The sequence below is a fragment of the Carcharodon carcharias genome, chromosome 1 (assembly GCF_017639515.1).
Source record: "Carcharodon carcharias isolate sCarCar2 chromosome 1, sCarCar2.pri, whole genome shotgun sequence".
In the NCBI taxonomy this organism is placed as follows: domain Eukaryota; kingdom Metazoa; phylum Chordata; class Chondrichthyes; order Lamniformes; family Lamnidae; genus Carcharodon; species Carcharodon carcharias.
Genome location: NC_054467.1, coordinates 154935644 through 154952447, shown reverse-complemented (window position 1 = coordinate 154952447; position 16804 = coordinate 154935644). Strand labels below are relative to the sequence as shown.

General features: G+C 42.6%; 1 protein-coding gene across 2 annotated transcripts in view; it reads right to left on the bottom strand.

Annotated features, from left to right (window-relative positions):
• Positions 1–16804, bottom strand: part of cep135 (centrosomal protein 135) — a 170138-nt gene that overhangs the window by 39411 nt on the left and 113923 nt on the right. For both annotated transcript variants that reach the window (XM_041201763.1, XM_041201754.1), the window contains exons 16-19: positions 6058–6173; positions 5385–5539; positions 2836–2891; positions 2571–2739 (exon numbers count right to left, since the gene is read on the bottom strand). In XM_041201763.1, coding sequence (XP_041057697.1) covers positions 2571–2739; positions 2836–2891; positions 5385–5539; positions 6058–6173 — 496 coding nt within the window. The remainder of the gene's footprint in view (positions 1–2570; positions 2740–2835; positions 2892–5384; positions 5540–6057; positions 6174–16804) is intronic.

Here is a 16804-nt window from a genome sequence, read left to right as displayed (position 1 = left end):
ACCAATACTGTACACAGTACTTCAGATGTGGTCTCACCAATGCCTTGTATAATTGAAGTGTAAACTCCCCTACTCTTGTATTCAATTCCCCTCACAATAAACAATAACATTCTATTAGCTTTGCTAATTACTTGCTGCACCTGCATACTAACCTTTTGCAATTCATGCACTGGGACATCCAGATCCCTCTGCATGTCAGAGCTCAGCAATCTCTCAACGTTTAGATAATATGCCAGTTTTTTACAGGTCCTGCCAAAGTAGACAAACTCACATTTTCCTACATTACATTCTATTTGCCAGATCTTTGCCCACTCACCTATCTATTTCCTTTGGTAGCCTCCTTACACTCTCTTCACAACTTACTTTCCTAGCTACCTTTGTGTCATCAACAAATTTAGCAACCATCACATCAGTCCCTTCATGCAAATCATTTATATAAATTGTAAAGAGTTGAGGCCCCAGCACTGATCCCTGTGGCACACCACTCGTCACATCCTGCCAACCAGAAAATAAGCCAATTTTGCCTATTCTCTGTTTCCTGTTAACTAGTTAATCTTCTATCCATGTCAATATGTTACCCCCTACACCATGAGCTTTTATTTTCTGCAAAAACCTTTGATGGGTCAGCTTATCAAATGCCTTCTGAAAATCTAAGTAAGCTCATCCACCGGTTCCCCTTTACCCACAACATCTGTTACAAATTTAAAGAACTCCAATAAATTGGTTAAACATGATTTCCCTTTTATAAAGCCATGTTGACTCTGTCCGATTACCTTGAATTTATCTAAGTGGCCTGTTATAACGTCTTTAATAATTGTTTCTAACATCTTCTCTGTGACAGATGTTAAGCTAACTGACCTATAGTTTCCTGCTTTCTGTCTCCCTCTCTTTCTGAACAAAGGAACTGCATTTGTTATATTTGCTATTTTCCAATCTAATGAATCCTTCCCCAAATCTAGAGAATTTTGGAAAGTTAAAACCATTGCATCAACTATCTCACTAGCCACTTCTTTTAATAACCTAGAATGAAATCCATCAGGACCTGTGGACTTGTCAACCAGCAATTCCAACAATTTGCTCAGTACCACTACAACTAGACTACAACTGAACCAAGGCTGATACATAGCTGCCATGCCTATTGTCATAGAAGACATGCGGAACACCTTTAAAGGCAGGATAATACACAGCATATAAAAGGTAAATATATTCCTTTGATCAACATGTGTACACCAAACAAATGGATTAACAAATTAAGTAAAATAAGGAGGAAGAACAACTTATACAAATCCTGCAGGATGGACTACTGAAGAGGTTTACCAGGATGAATGTGGAAACATATGGAAAGATTTAAAAAATAGCCAGAAGGGCAAAGGGGCTTTGGGGATAAAACCGTAAAACGAAACAGCACAAAATGTCTTTATTATAACCGTAAAAGAGTAATCAGGGAAGACATTTAATGCAACTTCCCAAATTTACAAATGACACCGAACTAGGGAGGCAGTTGATTTTGATATGAGCCATTACAAAATTAATTAGGCAAGGTATTTAAGCGGGAGAAATGATGGCAAATGGAATTTGATGGCAACTAGCTTAAAATACTGTACATGAAAGAAAAGCAGAGAACACAAATGTTGCAAGAATGCTTTGAAATAGTCAGGATAATGTTTATAAATATCTGAAGGCTTTAATATGATGTCTGACCACAGAGGAGCAACAAGACAAATGGAATGTTGAACAATATATCCAGCCAGTAAAGTACAGGTTAGAGCAAGTCATGTTCAAATTGGTCAGGCCATACTCAAGTAATGTGTACAGTTCTACTTGACATAACATAAGAGCAACATTCAACCTCTTGAGGTAGTTTAACAGGAGCTACAAGACTGATATCCACTATCAGAGGAATGAGTTATAAGGGAAGACTGGAGAAGCTTGTTTTTTCCTGCCTTGAAATGAAGCAGCTGTAAAATAGGATCATACATTAAAAAAAAGTCCTGAAACATTTAACAACAGAGGGTTGAATGTTATGATGGAAACTGTAGGATCGTTCTAGATGAATGAGCTAAGTGGGTTCAAATGGTCGTCCTCATTTTAAGCATTTATCAGTCTTTGATTTTGTAGCACTTTGACAGTTTATGTGCATTGCATGAGAGGCAGCAGTAGTACTGTACTATTAGAGTACACCTTTGGTGGGTTTTTGTTGAGAAAGCAGTCGGAATCACTTTGAATTTGCTACCTGTTTAATTGAGATTTTGATGCCACATTTGTAGCAAATAATTGTAGGTATTATGCCAATTTTGGAAAAAATGCAATTATAAGATCACTTTACATGAATATCTAGGCACTTGCCTGAAATGTAAAAATTACATTGGACACCACCATTAAGAACTCAGAAAAGAATGAATTCAGAAACGGTTTAAGAAATGCTTTTTGCTAAATCACTCAAATTTAAAACCAAAGTACAAATAAACTTATGTATGGTGAAAAGAACATTTATGTTTAACAAGCATTTGTAAAGAAAGTACAATTTACAGTTTATTAAATGTTTAAACAAATAATTCATATCACTGTACCTGATTTTCCCTCGTCATTTGAGCCAAGTCATCTTGTAAACAACGATTTTCTTTAAAAGCATCATCTCGAGTCTGTTCTAATTCCTCTGATTCCTTATGAATGGAATCTAGCTGTCGACGTAAGGAAATTATTTCCCGGTCTCGGTTACTTAGTGTGTCATTCAAAAGGCTGATTAAAAATGAATTTTTAAAAATTAATATATTAAGCTTTTTAAAAAAATACAAAGTTATTTACCAATTCTGTTGTGTTAACCATTGTACTTACTCCAGTGCAGATTCTAGCTCAGTCACTGTAATTTTCATATTAGTTATGGCCTTTTCCTATAAAAGGAGTAAAAATTAAGTGTATCAGTAACTTTTAAGAGCAAAGGAAAAAAAACATCATTAGTACACTAGTGTTCAAGAATGGGCATACATGTGCAACTTCAGATTTCAGAAGCCTACCACTTTCCCTTTTTTACCGCTACTGGAATAATTGTTCACAACCCATCTCCTCTCTGCACACCAATTGCTTGACCAGAATTTTAAGTTGATGCAACAACTGTTAATTTAGTTCTACTTAAATGACCATAGAGTACAGAAGATGCTGATGATGCTGGACAGATTCACTAATTTTTTAATACCAAGATTAAACTCCCTCGCTCCTCTCTCAAGGACTTCTGGAAAATTTGAACTACTATTGTTGCTAAACATCTGCAACTTTCTCTTTAACCAGAAATTAAAATATTTTCCACACTGCAGGACAATTCAAATCCCGCATAATAAATACAGAAAATGCTGGAAATACTCAGCAAGTCAGGCAGCATTTGCGGAGAAAGAAAGAGTGCTAAGATTTCACATCATTGGGCCTTTCATCAGAATTCATCAAAGGCTGATGGCAGAATAAGTCCCTGCCAAAGTGATATGGGTCAGGATCCCACTTGACATTTCAGTTGGCTTTGTTGTGGTTCTTTAACTAAGTCACACCATTAGCATCCAAATTTTGGGTTCCTCAACCAATCAGGGAGGACAGACAGGATCACGTCCTGGAACTGTCAAAGGAAGGAGTTCTAATTAAAGGGACTAAAGTAGGGGTTGCATGGATTTTTGAAACTGCAGCAACCTCAAGAATGGAAAGGAGACCTTGGAAGCTGGTCACTGGGTCTCTCAATCTTACCTGGAGGTCCTGCTGCAGGTCTGAATGACTACAGTGAGATGAACTCTCCCAAGAACAGGAGCAAGACGACAACCTCCCTAACCATGAAGACATGGATGGAAGTGGCCAAAGAAGTCAGCAGCAGAAGTGTGGTCTCTTCAACCTGAAGACAGTGCACCAAGAGGATCCAGGATCTCAGGAGGATGGGAAAAGTGAATGGCATACGGCTTTCAGGTACCAAGCCCCACAATTGAACTTCCCCAGCATTCTCCTGCACAGCATTCCTCAAAACAACACATCTGATTCCACTCATTCCTCTCTCCAGGCACCCAATATCCCTAACTGAGCAGCCAAAACTCATACTCATCCTCTTTTCGTATTGCCTTCTTGAATCTATGCCTCAAAGCCACCTTCCAGAAATTCTGCTCACCTCTGTTATCCAAGTAAACCATTACTAACATTCATAACTCTGTTTCCTCTTCTTGTAAAAGAGAGCACACAACCTCAAGGAGAAGCAGAGGCCTGGGAGGTGACCATCCAGTGACAGGCACCTTGTTGGCCACTGGCAACGCATTCTCAGCTACTTTACTGGGAAAGAGTAATTGCTCTGGGAAGCTGCAGATGTCGACAATGACCTGCCATACATCTCAAGCCTAATGATGCACTGGTATTCATACATGTTCTGGGAGATGGTCCTCTGCCTGTAGATCATGTTAGAAGTCGTACCTCCCTTGAGCTTGATCTCTGCATCCATCCTTTCTGTTCTGTGGAGTGATATGTGTTTGAGGAGAAGACATTTGCTGCTACTACTCCTCTTGTTTTTCATCAGAAGTACAAAGTAAATCTATACAAGTTGCTCCCATGCTGAGGTGGACTGGCAGCAGGGATCTGTAAGGCGAGTTAAGTGCTAAACAGGTGAAATGATTTAGAAGAAGTTGACAATCATCTTTCAAGCTCTGAAAGCATTCGCTGAGAAGCGCTGTGAACTGCAGGCCCTCTCACCTGGCCATGGCTGGAGCTCCTCAGTTTTACTGATCAAAGACTTCCCAGCTTGTCAGTTTCACTGAAGAAGCTCTCCGCACTGGGCACTTACCTCAGTGACCCTAGTAAATTCCACATAGATTGGGAAATAGGTCTGCTGTCTGTCAAATCCAGAATCCTTTGTTAAAACAGAACTTAATTTCTTATTAGAATACTTAAATATATTACCTGACAGCTGCCCGGGTGAGAGGGTGGGGTGGGTTGGGGAGGAAGTTCCTCACTCAGCTTCAAACCCTCCCTGATAAAACCCAGAAGATGGCAGGCTGATTTTGGGATCCTGACTTGATATCACTTTTAGAGGATTTAACTCCCGTGCACGCACCCAAACCCAGCTCCACTTGCCTGTAAAAATTCCACCCTAAAAGTTCATTATCTGAAAAAGGGAGCATACTCAATTCAGTCATGGTTGGATTCAATATTATGCTGCAAAAAGAAAACACCTGCGCTTTTTGAATATGATTTTTATGTAAGTTGCTTAATTCAGCCAGTAATTGACAAATATTATAATCTGCTTACTGAATGGTGAACTCAGGACAGAAAGGTTAACTTTCGTGTTGGTGCAGACTCGATGGGTCGAAGGGCCTCTTCTGCACTCTGTGATTCTGTGAATTCTGAAATGATTACATTACTTAATTTACCCGGTTGGCAAGGTTATCTTCTAAAGTAGCAATTTTTTCGGTTTTGTCATCCACAGCTTCCTGCAGGCAATCCTTTTCCTGGTCTAGAGCAGATATTGTAGTTTTTAATAAGTTGATTTCTTCCCGTTGAGCAGAATTCTGTCTATTGAACTCGCCTAAGCAACAAAATGCAAAAGTGTTGGGTTTGTTAGACCAATTGCAATCCACCTCCACTGCTTATATAAAAACTTTGCTGTTACACTTGTCTTCTTTTATGATAGTAAAAACTCATAAAATATTGACAATTACAACACTCAACATAACAAGGTTGGTGATTTCCAATTCATGGCACTATAAGCCACACCTTTGACAGTTGTGGCTTCAAATGCCGAGACCCCAAACTCTAGAATATTCTGCCACTCTGCCTCCCCCCACCTCCTCATTTAAGGCTCTGCTTTTGGCCATGATCTCATAGCTCCTTGGGTTAAAATCCATATTTTGATTCTGCCTTTGTGGAGTGATTTGTGCACTTCTCATGCTAAAAGCGCCATATAAATACAAGTAGTTGTGTGCTTTTGCAACATTTTAAAATCAGATATAGATTTCTAGTAGTCTGGACTTAACCTGTACTGATTTTGTACATAAATGTTTTGAATTTGAATATGGCTCATTAGATTTATTGCATCGTTATTACCTAGTCTTTCCTCATGTCTGGCAATTCGGTCTTGAAATGTTTGAATTTCTTTCGCTTTTGTAGCCAACCGATGCTGTGTGTCTGCAAGAGACTTCTCCAGGTGTTCATTCAGCAACCTGAAGCATTAATATAATGCAATCAATTGTTAGTAATGATCATTCAGATACCTACAGATGTGTTTAACAGTTGAAATTGAAGAGTAATCGATAGCACAGTATGACTTGTCTTCGAATTTGGGAGCTTGCCCTGTGTATACGACTAGTAATGGTATCTCCTGATGCATGAAATTATGCTGGCATCTTTAAGGTATCAACCTGATTGACTCCTTCTTCAACTTTGTTTCCCTGGAGTGCTTGTGTCCAAACCTTCTGTAGCTCCTGTCCATCCATTTGCCATATTGGCAAGTAAGCCATGCAGTATGTTAAATGTACATCATGCTCAACAAAATCACTTCCTTTTTCAAGACAACATTTATTGAATGTTTACCTTTTGGGTGGCTAATACTCCACATGTGCTGTACCCTGATGTCAGCTGATCCCTCCTACTGCCTAGATTGGCATGATATGCTCCAATGCCATCAAGTGCCTAGCCTGGTCTGTTACACCACTGCTTGCTGCTGTTTGTTCTACTCATTTTTACCACCTTCATTGCTCACTGTCTGCTGTGATCATCTTAATTTCAACTGCTCAGCAATTATTTTTAAAAACGAAGCAGGGTGAGTTTTAAGCAAAGAGTGGGGATATTTCATTTAAAAAGAACGGGGAGGGCAGCTGATTGGTGAGTATTTCTAGTATTAAAGCAAAATTAAGGTCTATAGTTTGTGTTTAGGTCTCTAGTTTTTATTTTCTTTCTTAAAAATAGCTTAAGTATAAGGTTGATACTGGTGTAAAAAAATTTACAATAAAGTGTAAAAAGCGGGGATACTAGAGTAATTAATCAATAAATTAATAAAATAAGTTTGCGATGGCAGAATGGGTGATGTGTTGCTGATGCAGCATGTGGGATCTGCTGGACACCAAGGTGACCCAGAGCGAACATATCTGCAGCAAGTGTTTGCAGTTCGGGGAACTTCGGATCTGAGTTAAAGAGCTGGAGTCTGAGTTGCAGACATTGCACCACATCAGGGAGGGAAAGAGTTGGCTGGGCACTTTGCTCCAGGAGGCGGTCACACCCCTCAGATTAATTCAAATTTGGTCTGTAATCAGGGACAGGAGGGTGTGACTGCAGGTGAGGAAAGTATGGGGACCTAGGGGGTAGCATTCATGGAGCCTCAGCGCCTGCAGTTGTCCAACAGTTATGAGGTTCTTGAAAGCTGTGTGTACAACAACAGGGGCTGCAGAGAGGATGAGCAAACTGACCACAGCACTGTGGTACAGGGAGACATTTAAGTGGGGGGAGGAAATAGGAACATGGTAGTGTAGGGGAAAGTATAATTAGGGGGACAGATACTGTTCTCTGCAGCCATGAGTGTGAGTCCTGAAGGCTGTGTTGCCTGCCTGGTGCCAGGGTTAAGGACATCTCCACAGGGCTGGAGGGGAACTTTTATTCATTCACAGGATGTGGGCATCGCTGGCTAGCCAACATTTATTGCCTATCCCTAATTGCCCTTGTTCAGAGGGCTTTTTAAGAGACAACTATATTGCTGTGGGACTGGAGTCATATGCAGGCCAGACCATGTAAGGACAGCAGGTTTCCTTCCCTAAAGGACATTAGTGAACCAGATGGGTTTTTACGACAATCGGCAATGGGCTCGTGGTTTTAATTTCAGGTTTTTACTAAATTAAAATTTCACCATCTTCCATGGTGGACTTCAAACCCAGGCCACCAGAGTGTTAGCCTGGGTGTCTAGAATACTACTCCAGTGACAATACCACTATGCCACCACCTCCCCTTAGGAGTGGGAGGGGAGGGATCTAGTTGTTGTCGCCCACATTGGTACCACCGACATTGATAGGGCAGAAAGGAGGTTCAGCTGAAAGAATTTGAACAGCTAGGAGCTAAATTAAAAAGCAGAACCTCCAAGGTAATAATCTTGGGATTACTACCAGAGCCACGGGCAAACTGGCATAGGGTAAATAAAGTCAAGGAGTTAAATGCATGACTCAAAGATTGGTGTGGGAGGAATGGATTTCAGTTCATGGGGCACTGGCACTAGTAATGGGGTAGAAGGGAGCTGTTGTGGTGGGGCGGGCTTCACTTGAACCATGCTGGGACCACTGTCCTGGCGAATCAAATAACTAGGGCTGTAGAGAAGGCTAGGGGACAAGGGTTCTGGAGAGGGGATACGAAGGCTTACAAAGCAAAAGGATATGGCAGCATTGCAGGGTAGCTATTTAGGTAATGATACCCAGAGTGTGACAGGAAGGGACAGAGTGTACAAACATTAAAAAAAAGCAGCAAATAGGGTCAAAGGGGGAACAAATGATAAAAAGACAAAAGTAATGGTTATTTACTTAAATGCACGTAGTATTCGGAACAAAATAAATGAATTAACGGCACAAATAAAGGTTAATGGATATGATCTTATAGCCATTATGGAGATATTTACAAGGAGATCAAAGCTAGGAACTAAATATTCAGGGGTATGTGACTTTTCAAAAAGATAGGCAGGAAGGAAAGGGTGGTGGGGTAGTCTTGTTAGTATGAGATGGAATAAGTATGATAGCAAGAATGGGTCCTGGCTCGCAAGATGTAGAATCCATATGGGCAGAGGTAAGAAATAACAAGGGGAAGACGACACTGGTGGGAGTAATCTATAGGCCCCCTGACAGTAGCTATACTGTAGGACAGAGAATAAATCAGGAGATAATGAGGGCATGTGAAAAAGGCAGTACATTAATCATGGGTGAATTTATTCTTCATGTAGAGTGGGAAAATCAAATTGGGAGAGGTAGCCATGAGCAAGAATTCATTCTGTATTTGGGACAGTTTCCAAGAACAATATGTTGTGGATCCAACCAGGGATCAGGCTATTTTGGATCTGGTAATGTGTAATGAGGCAGGTTTAATAAATTATCTCAGAATAAAAGATCCCCGAGAATTCAGTGACCATAACATGGTAGAATTTAGCATTCAGTTTGAGAATGAGAAACTTGGGTCGGAAACAACTGTGCTAAACTTAAATAAGAGTAATTACAAAGGAATGAGGGCAGAGTTGGCTGGAGTGGATTGGGAAAGGAGTTTAGCAGAAAAGACAGTTGATGAACAATGGCAAACATTTAAGAAAATAGTTCATGACTCAACAAAGATTTATCCCAGTGAGGAAGAAGGATTCTAGGAAGGGGATAAACCAACCATGGTTAACCAAGGAAGTTAAGGAGTGTATCAAATTGAAAGAAAAACCATACAATGTGGCAAAGATTGGTGGTAAACCAGAGGATTGGGGAAGTTTTAAAAACCAACAGAAGGTGGCCAAAAAAAGAGGGAGAAAATAAACTTTGAGGGTAAACTAGCAAGTAATATAAAAATGGACAGTAAGAGCTTCTTTAAATATAAAAAAAGAGAGGCCAAAGTGAACATAGGCCCCTAAGAGAAGGTGGCTGGGGAAATAATAATGGGGAACCAGGAAACGGCAGAGGAGTTGAATAAATACTTTGCCTCAGTCTTCACGGTAGAAGACACTGATAGCATTCCAAAAATACTAAATAATGAAGGGAAAAAAGTGGGGGGAGGAAATAAATATAATAACTATGACTATAGAAAAAATACTAGGGAAACTAACGAGGTTAAAGACCGATAAGTCCCTTGGCCCTGATAATTTGCATCCTAGGATATTAAGGAAGTAGCTGCAGAAATAGTGGATGCACTGGTAGTAATTTTCCAAGAATCCTTAGATTTTGGACAAGTGCCAGAAGTTTTGAAAACTACCCACGTAGTACCCTTATTCAAAAAGGGAGGGAGACAAAAAATAGGTAACTATAGGGCAGTTAGCTTAACATCCGTCATTGGGAAAATGTTAGGGTCTATTATAAAGGATGTAATAGCAGAGCATTTAGAAATGCAGAATATAATCAAGCAGAGTCAGCATGGCTTCATGAAGGGGAAATCACGCCTGACAAATTTATTAGAATTCTTTGAGAAGGAACAAGCAGATGTAATATATTTGGGTTTCCAAAATGCGTTTGATTAGGTGCCGCACATAAGGCTACTTAATAAGATAAGGGCCCATGGTATTTGTGGTAGCATATTAGCATGGATAGAGGATTGGCTAACCAATAGAAGACAAAGTTGGGATAAGAGGGGCATTTTCAGGGTTGTGACCTGGAGTGCCACAGGGTCAGTGTTGGGGGCCACAATTATTTACATTATATATATTAATGACTTAGATGAGGGAAATGAATGTACTATTGCCAAGTTTGCAGATGACACAAAAATAGGTGGGAAGGAAAGTAGTGAGGATGACACAAAGAATCTACAGAGGGATATAGACAGGTTAAGTTAGAGTGCAAAAACTTGGCATGAAATAATGTGGGAAAATGTGAGGATATGCATTTTGGCAGGATGAATAGAAGAGCTGAATATTATTTAAATGGAGAAAGACTGAAGAAAGGTGCAGCACAGAGGGATTTGGGATCCTTGTGTATGAATCCCAAAAAGAAAGCATAGAAGTTCAGCAGGTAATAGGGAAGGAAAATGGAATGTTGGCCTTTATTTCAAAGGGAGTGGAGTATAAAAATAGGGAAGTCTTGCTAAAACTATACAAGGCACTAGGTAGACCACAGCTAGAATACTGTGAACAGTTTTGGTCCCCTTATCTAAGGAAAGATGAACTGGCATCGGAGACAGTCCAGAGGTTCACTAGATTGATCCCGGGTATGGAGGGATTTTGTTATGAGGAGAGGTTGAGTAGGTTGGGCCTGTCCTCGTTGGAGTTTAGAAGAATGAGAGGCAACTTTATTGAAACTTCAAAGATTCTTAGGGGGTGTAGCAGGTTAAGAGGTTGTTTTCCCTCGTGGGAGAGTCTTGGACCAGAGGGCATAATCTCAGAGTGAACAGTTTAAAACAGAAATGAGGAGGAATTTCTTCTCCCGGAGGGTAGTAAATCTGTGGAATTATATACCACAGAGGGCTGTACAGGCTGGGTCGTTAAGTATATTCAAGCCTGTGATAGACAGATTCTTAATCAATAAGGGAATCAAAGGTTATGGGAAAAGGCAGGAAAGTGGAGTTGAGGATTATCAGATCAGCCATGATCTCAATGAATGGCGGAGCAGATGCAATGGGCCAAACGGCCTACTTCTGCTTCTATGTCTTATGGTCTCGCAATCCATTAGGTACTTAATTTGTGTTTCTTCCACTGTTGGTTTCAATATTTTGAGCTTTCCAGCCCAGAGTTAAGCAAAGGATAGAGAGGGACAAGGTCATGGAGGGATTTGAAAACAGTGGTAAGAATTTTAAAATCGAGACGTTACTGAACCTGGAACCTATGCAGGTGGAGTTGAGTACAGAGGTGATGAGCGAATGGGTCTTAGTGTGAATTAGAACATGGTAGTGGAATTTTAGGTGATCTCAAGTTTACACAGGAATAACAACTTACGTTTGTATAGCCCTTAAGAGTGTTTTCCAAGGTGCTTCACAGGAGCATTACAAAACAAAATATGACATCGCGCCACATAAGGAGATTTTAGATCAGATGACCAAAGGCTTGGTCAAAGCGGCAGGCTTTCAGGAGGGTCTTGAAGGAGGAAAGTGAGATGGAGAGGTGAAGAGGTGTAGGAAGGAATTCCTGGGGCAAGATTTTCCCTTCGTCAGGTGGGTGCGGCGGGCGGGCCCAAGAGTGGCCGCGAAATGGACTGCCACCTGTGATCGGGCCCCAACCGCGATTTCACACTGGCTGGCCAATTAATAACCAGCCGGCGTGAAATGCGTGCTGGGAACATCAGTGCAGCCAGGGTGGGGGCAGGAGGACCGCGAACACTAAGGTCTGCGCGTGCATGGGGGAGCGTGCACTGAAAGCTCCCTGAAGGCACAGAGCTGCCTCAGGGGGCTGAAGAACATTACAATGAACATTTTAAAAATAAGGGAAATATGACTCAGTCACATTAATAGGGAGACATTAAAAATGATGTTTAGAAGTTTTATTTGTTTTTTTAATTACTGTTGGAAATCTCATCCCGCCAGTGGATGAGGTTTCCTAAAAATGCCAAGGCCACCTGGCCTATTCACCAGCCAACCATAAGGTTGGACAGGCAGCAAAAATTACAAATGAATTGCCAATTTAATGGCCATAATAGGCTTCTTAACATGTGTGCCTGCTAACCGAAATATCGCACTTTTTTACTCCCGATCGGGTTGGGCATGTGCCCACCCGTGAGACATAAAATTCTGCCCCTGAGCTTACGGTCGGGAACAAAATGCACAGCCACCAATGGTGGAGCAATTAATATCAGGGATGCCCAAAAGGAAACAAGTGGATCAGCATAGTTGTCTCAGCTGAGGGACTGGAGGAGATTACAATGATAGAGAAGGGGACAGGACATGGAGGGATTTGAAAACAAGGATGTGAATTTTAAAACCAAGACATTGCTTGATATTATTGGAGGCGGCCTTGAGCACTGTACAATTAAAGACAGCGGGCAGAACAGGCATCCAGCTGGCAGAATGGGAGGGCCTGCAACCATATTCTGCTGGCAGCCCCAATGGGAGACGTGGGGGCTCCTGTAGGAGGTAGGAGAATGCAAAGGTGCCTCAAGACGGAGGTGCCGCTGGAAGATGTGTAAAATTATAAAGATTATTTGTGGCCATGGCTGCCAGATCATTATCGTGGAGTTTATTTTTTATTCATTTACGGGATGTGAGCTTTGCTGGCTGGGCCAGCATTTACTGCTCATCCCTAGTTGTCCTTGAGAAGGTGGTGGTGAGCTGCCTTCTTGAACCGCTGCAGTCCATGTGGTGTAGGTACACTCAGTGCTATTAGGGAGTTCCAGGATTTTGACCCTGCGACAGTGAAGGAACGGCAATATATTTCCAAGTCAAGATGGTGAGTGACTTGGAGGGGAACTTGGGGGTGGTGTCCTATCTATCTGCTGCTCTTGTCCTTCTAGGTGGTAGTCGTCGTGGGTTTGGAAGGTGCTGTCTAAGGAGCCTTGGTGAATTCCTGCAGTGCATCGTGTAGATGGTACATAATGCTGCTACAGTGTATCGGTGGTGGAGGGAGTGAAGGTTTGTGGATGTGGTGCCAATCAAGGTGTGAAGCTTCGAGTGTTGTGGGAGCTCCACTCATCCAGGCAAGTGGGAAGTGTTCCATCACACTCCTGACTTATGCCTTGTAGATGGTGGACAGGCTTTGGGGAGTCAGGAGGTGAGTTACTCCTCGCATGGTTCCTATCTTCTGACCTGCTCTGTATTTATATGGCTAGTCCAGTTCAGCTTCTGGTCAATGGTAACTCCCTGGATGTTGATAGTGGGGGATTCAGTGATGGTAATGTCATTGGACATCAAGGGGCAATGGTTGGGTTCTCTCCTGTTGGGAGATGGTCATTACTTGACACTTGTGTGGCGTGAATGTTACTTGCCACTTGTCAGCCCGAGCCAGGATATTGTCCCGTTCTTGCTGCATTTGGACATGGACTGCTTCAGTATCTGAGGAGTTGCAAATGGTGCTGTACATTGTGCAATCATCAGCGAACATCCCCACTTCTGACCTTATGAAGGAAGGAAGGTCATTGATGAAACAGCTGAAGGTGGTTGAACCAAGGACACTACCCTGAGAAACACCTGCAGTAATGTCCTAGAGGTGAGATGACTGACCTCCAATAACCACAACCATCTTCCTTTGTGCTAGGTATGACTCCAACCAGTGGAGGGTTTTCCCAGATTCCCACTGACTCCAGTTTTGCTAGGGCTCCTTGATGTCAAGGGCAGTCACTCTCACCTCACCTTGGGGGTTCAGCTCTTTGGTCTACGTTTGAACCAAGGCTGTAATGAGGTCAGGAACTGAATGGCCCTGGCAGAACCCAAACTGGGCATCAGTGAGCAGGTTATTGCTAAGCAAGTGCCGCTTGATAGCACTGTTGATGACCCCTTCCATTACTTTACTGATGATTGAGAGTAGATTGATGGGGGCGGTAATTGGCCAGGTTGGATTTGCTCTGCTTTTTGTGTACAGGACATACCTGGTCAATTTTCCACATGGCTGGGTAGATGCCAGTATTGTAGCTGTACTGGCACAGCTTGGCTATGTGTGCAGCAAGTTCTGGAGCACAAGTCTTCAGTACTATTGCTGGAATATTGTCAGGGCCCATAGCCTTTGCACTCTCCAGTGCCTTCAGCCATTTCTTGATTTCACGTGGAGTGAATCGAATTGGCTGAAGACTGGCATCTGTGATGCTGGGGACGTCCAGAGGCTGAGATGGATCATTCACTCGGCACTTCTGGCTGAAGACTGTTGTGAATGCTTCAGCCTTATCTTTTGCATTGCTGTGTTGGGCTCCTCCATCATTGAAGATGGGAATATTTGTCGCACCTACTCCTCTAGTGAGTTGTTTAATTATCCACCATCATTCACAACTGATGTGGCAGGACTGCAGAGCTTAGATCTGATCCGTTGGTTGTGGGATCGCTTAGCTCCGTCTATCACTTGCTGCTTATGCTGTTTGGCATGCAAGTAGTCCTGTGTTATAGCTTCACCAGGTTGACATTGCATTTTTAGGGATGCCTGATGCTGCTCCTGGCATACCCTCATGCACTTTTCATTGAACCAGGGTTGATCCCCTGGCTTGATGGTAAAGGTAGAGTGGGGTATATGCTGGGCCATGAGGTTACAGATATACCACCCTGCTCTCATGCCCACATGTCCATCCTTGGCCTGCTGCAATGTTCCAGTGAAGTTCAACGCAAATTGGAGGAACAGCACCTGATCTTCTGACTAGGCACCTTACAGCCTTCCGGACTGAATATTGAGTTCAACAACTTTAGATCATGAACTCTCTCCTCTATCCCCACCCACATTCTAATCCTCCTTTTTCCAATAATTTATATATACTGTTCTTTTCCCACCTATTTCCATTATTTTTAAATGTTTTTCCATCTATTGTTTTGTCTCTACCTTTTAGCCTATTTCAATCCCCACCCCCACTAGGGCTATCTATCCCTTTCTCGTCCTGCTTTCTACCCTTAATGTCACCATTAGCGCATTTATTAGCTAATATCACCATCTTCAACACTCCTTTGTCCTTTTGTCTATGACATCTTATAGCAATCTCCACCTATCACTGGCCCGCTATCCAGCTTTACCTGTCCCATGCCCCCTTAAACCAGCTTATATTTCACCTCTTATCTATTTTTCCTTAGTTCTGGTGAAGAGTCATACAGACTCAAAACATTAACTGTATTCTTCTCTGCAGATGCTGTCAGATCTGCTGAGTTTTTCCAGGTATTTTTGTTTTTGTTTAGGTTACAGACTGTGGTCGAGTACAATTCTGCTGCTGCCGATGGCCCACTGCGCCTCATAGTTGCCCAGTCTTAGGTTGCTAGATCTGTCCAAAATCTATCCCATTTAGTACCACACAACACGATGGAGGGTATCCTCAATGTGAAGGCGGAACTTTGTCTCCACAATAACTGTGCGGTGGCCACTCCTACCAATACTGTCATGGACAAATGCATCTGCCGCAGGCAGGATAATGAGGATGAGGTCAAGTATGTTTTTCCCTCTTGTTGGTTCCCCTACCACCTGCTGCAGACCTAGTCTAGCAGCTATGTCATTTAGGACAGTCAGCTTGGTCAGTAATGGTGCTACTGAGCCACTCTTGGTGGTGGACATTGAAGTCCCCCACTTAGAGTACATTCTGCACTCTTGCCACCCTCAGTGCTTCCTCCAAATGGTGTTCAACATGGAGGATCACTGATTCATCAGTTGAGGGAGGGCGGAACGTGGTAATCAGCAATAGATTTCCTTGCTCATGTTTGATCTGATGCCATGAGACTTCATGGGTTCTGGAGTCGATGCTGAGGACTCCCGACTGTATACCATTGCGCCACCACCTCTGCTGGGTCTGTCCTGCCGGTGGGACAGGACATACCCAGGAATGGTGATGGTGGTGTCTGGGACATTACCTATCAGGTATGATTCCCTGAGGATGACAATGTCAAGCTGTTGCTTGACTAGTCTGTGAGACAGCTCTCCCAATTTTGGCACTGGACCCCAGATGCTAGTAAGGAGGACTTTGCAGGGTTGACAGGGCTGCGATTGTTGGTATTGTTTCTGGTGCCTAGGTCAATGCCGGGTGGTCTGTCCGGTTTCATTCCTTTTTTGTGACTTTGTAACGGTTTGTTACAACTGAGTGGCTTGCTGGGCCATTTCAGAGGGCACTTAAAACCACATTGCTGTGGGTCTGGAGTAACATGTAAGCCAGACCAGCTAAGGACTACAGATTTCCTTCCCTAAAGAATATTAGTGAACCAGAGTGGGGCCCTATCCACAGGATGTCTTGTGGTCACAGCTGTGGCACTGTGGAAGAAGTGGCTCTGGGGGAAGGGAATAAATAAAGGAGGTTTTCCTGGCCCCTCAGCTGCCACTTCCAGGGATCATCCTGGATTTTGCCTTCAGTTTAGGGCCTGCCTGTCACCAGTAAGATCCTGGCAGCACCCACAATTTTGGTCCCAATTTTCCTCCTGATCCCACCTCCAGCCCTGCTTCTGCAAGTCACATAAAATTTTGTCCTATCGTCTCTCTTTACGAAGTTTAAGCGGAGGAAATTTCTGCCCATCCAGTAATAGATGTCAAACAAGCAGTCTGACAATTTAG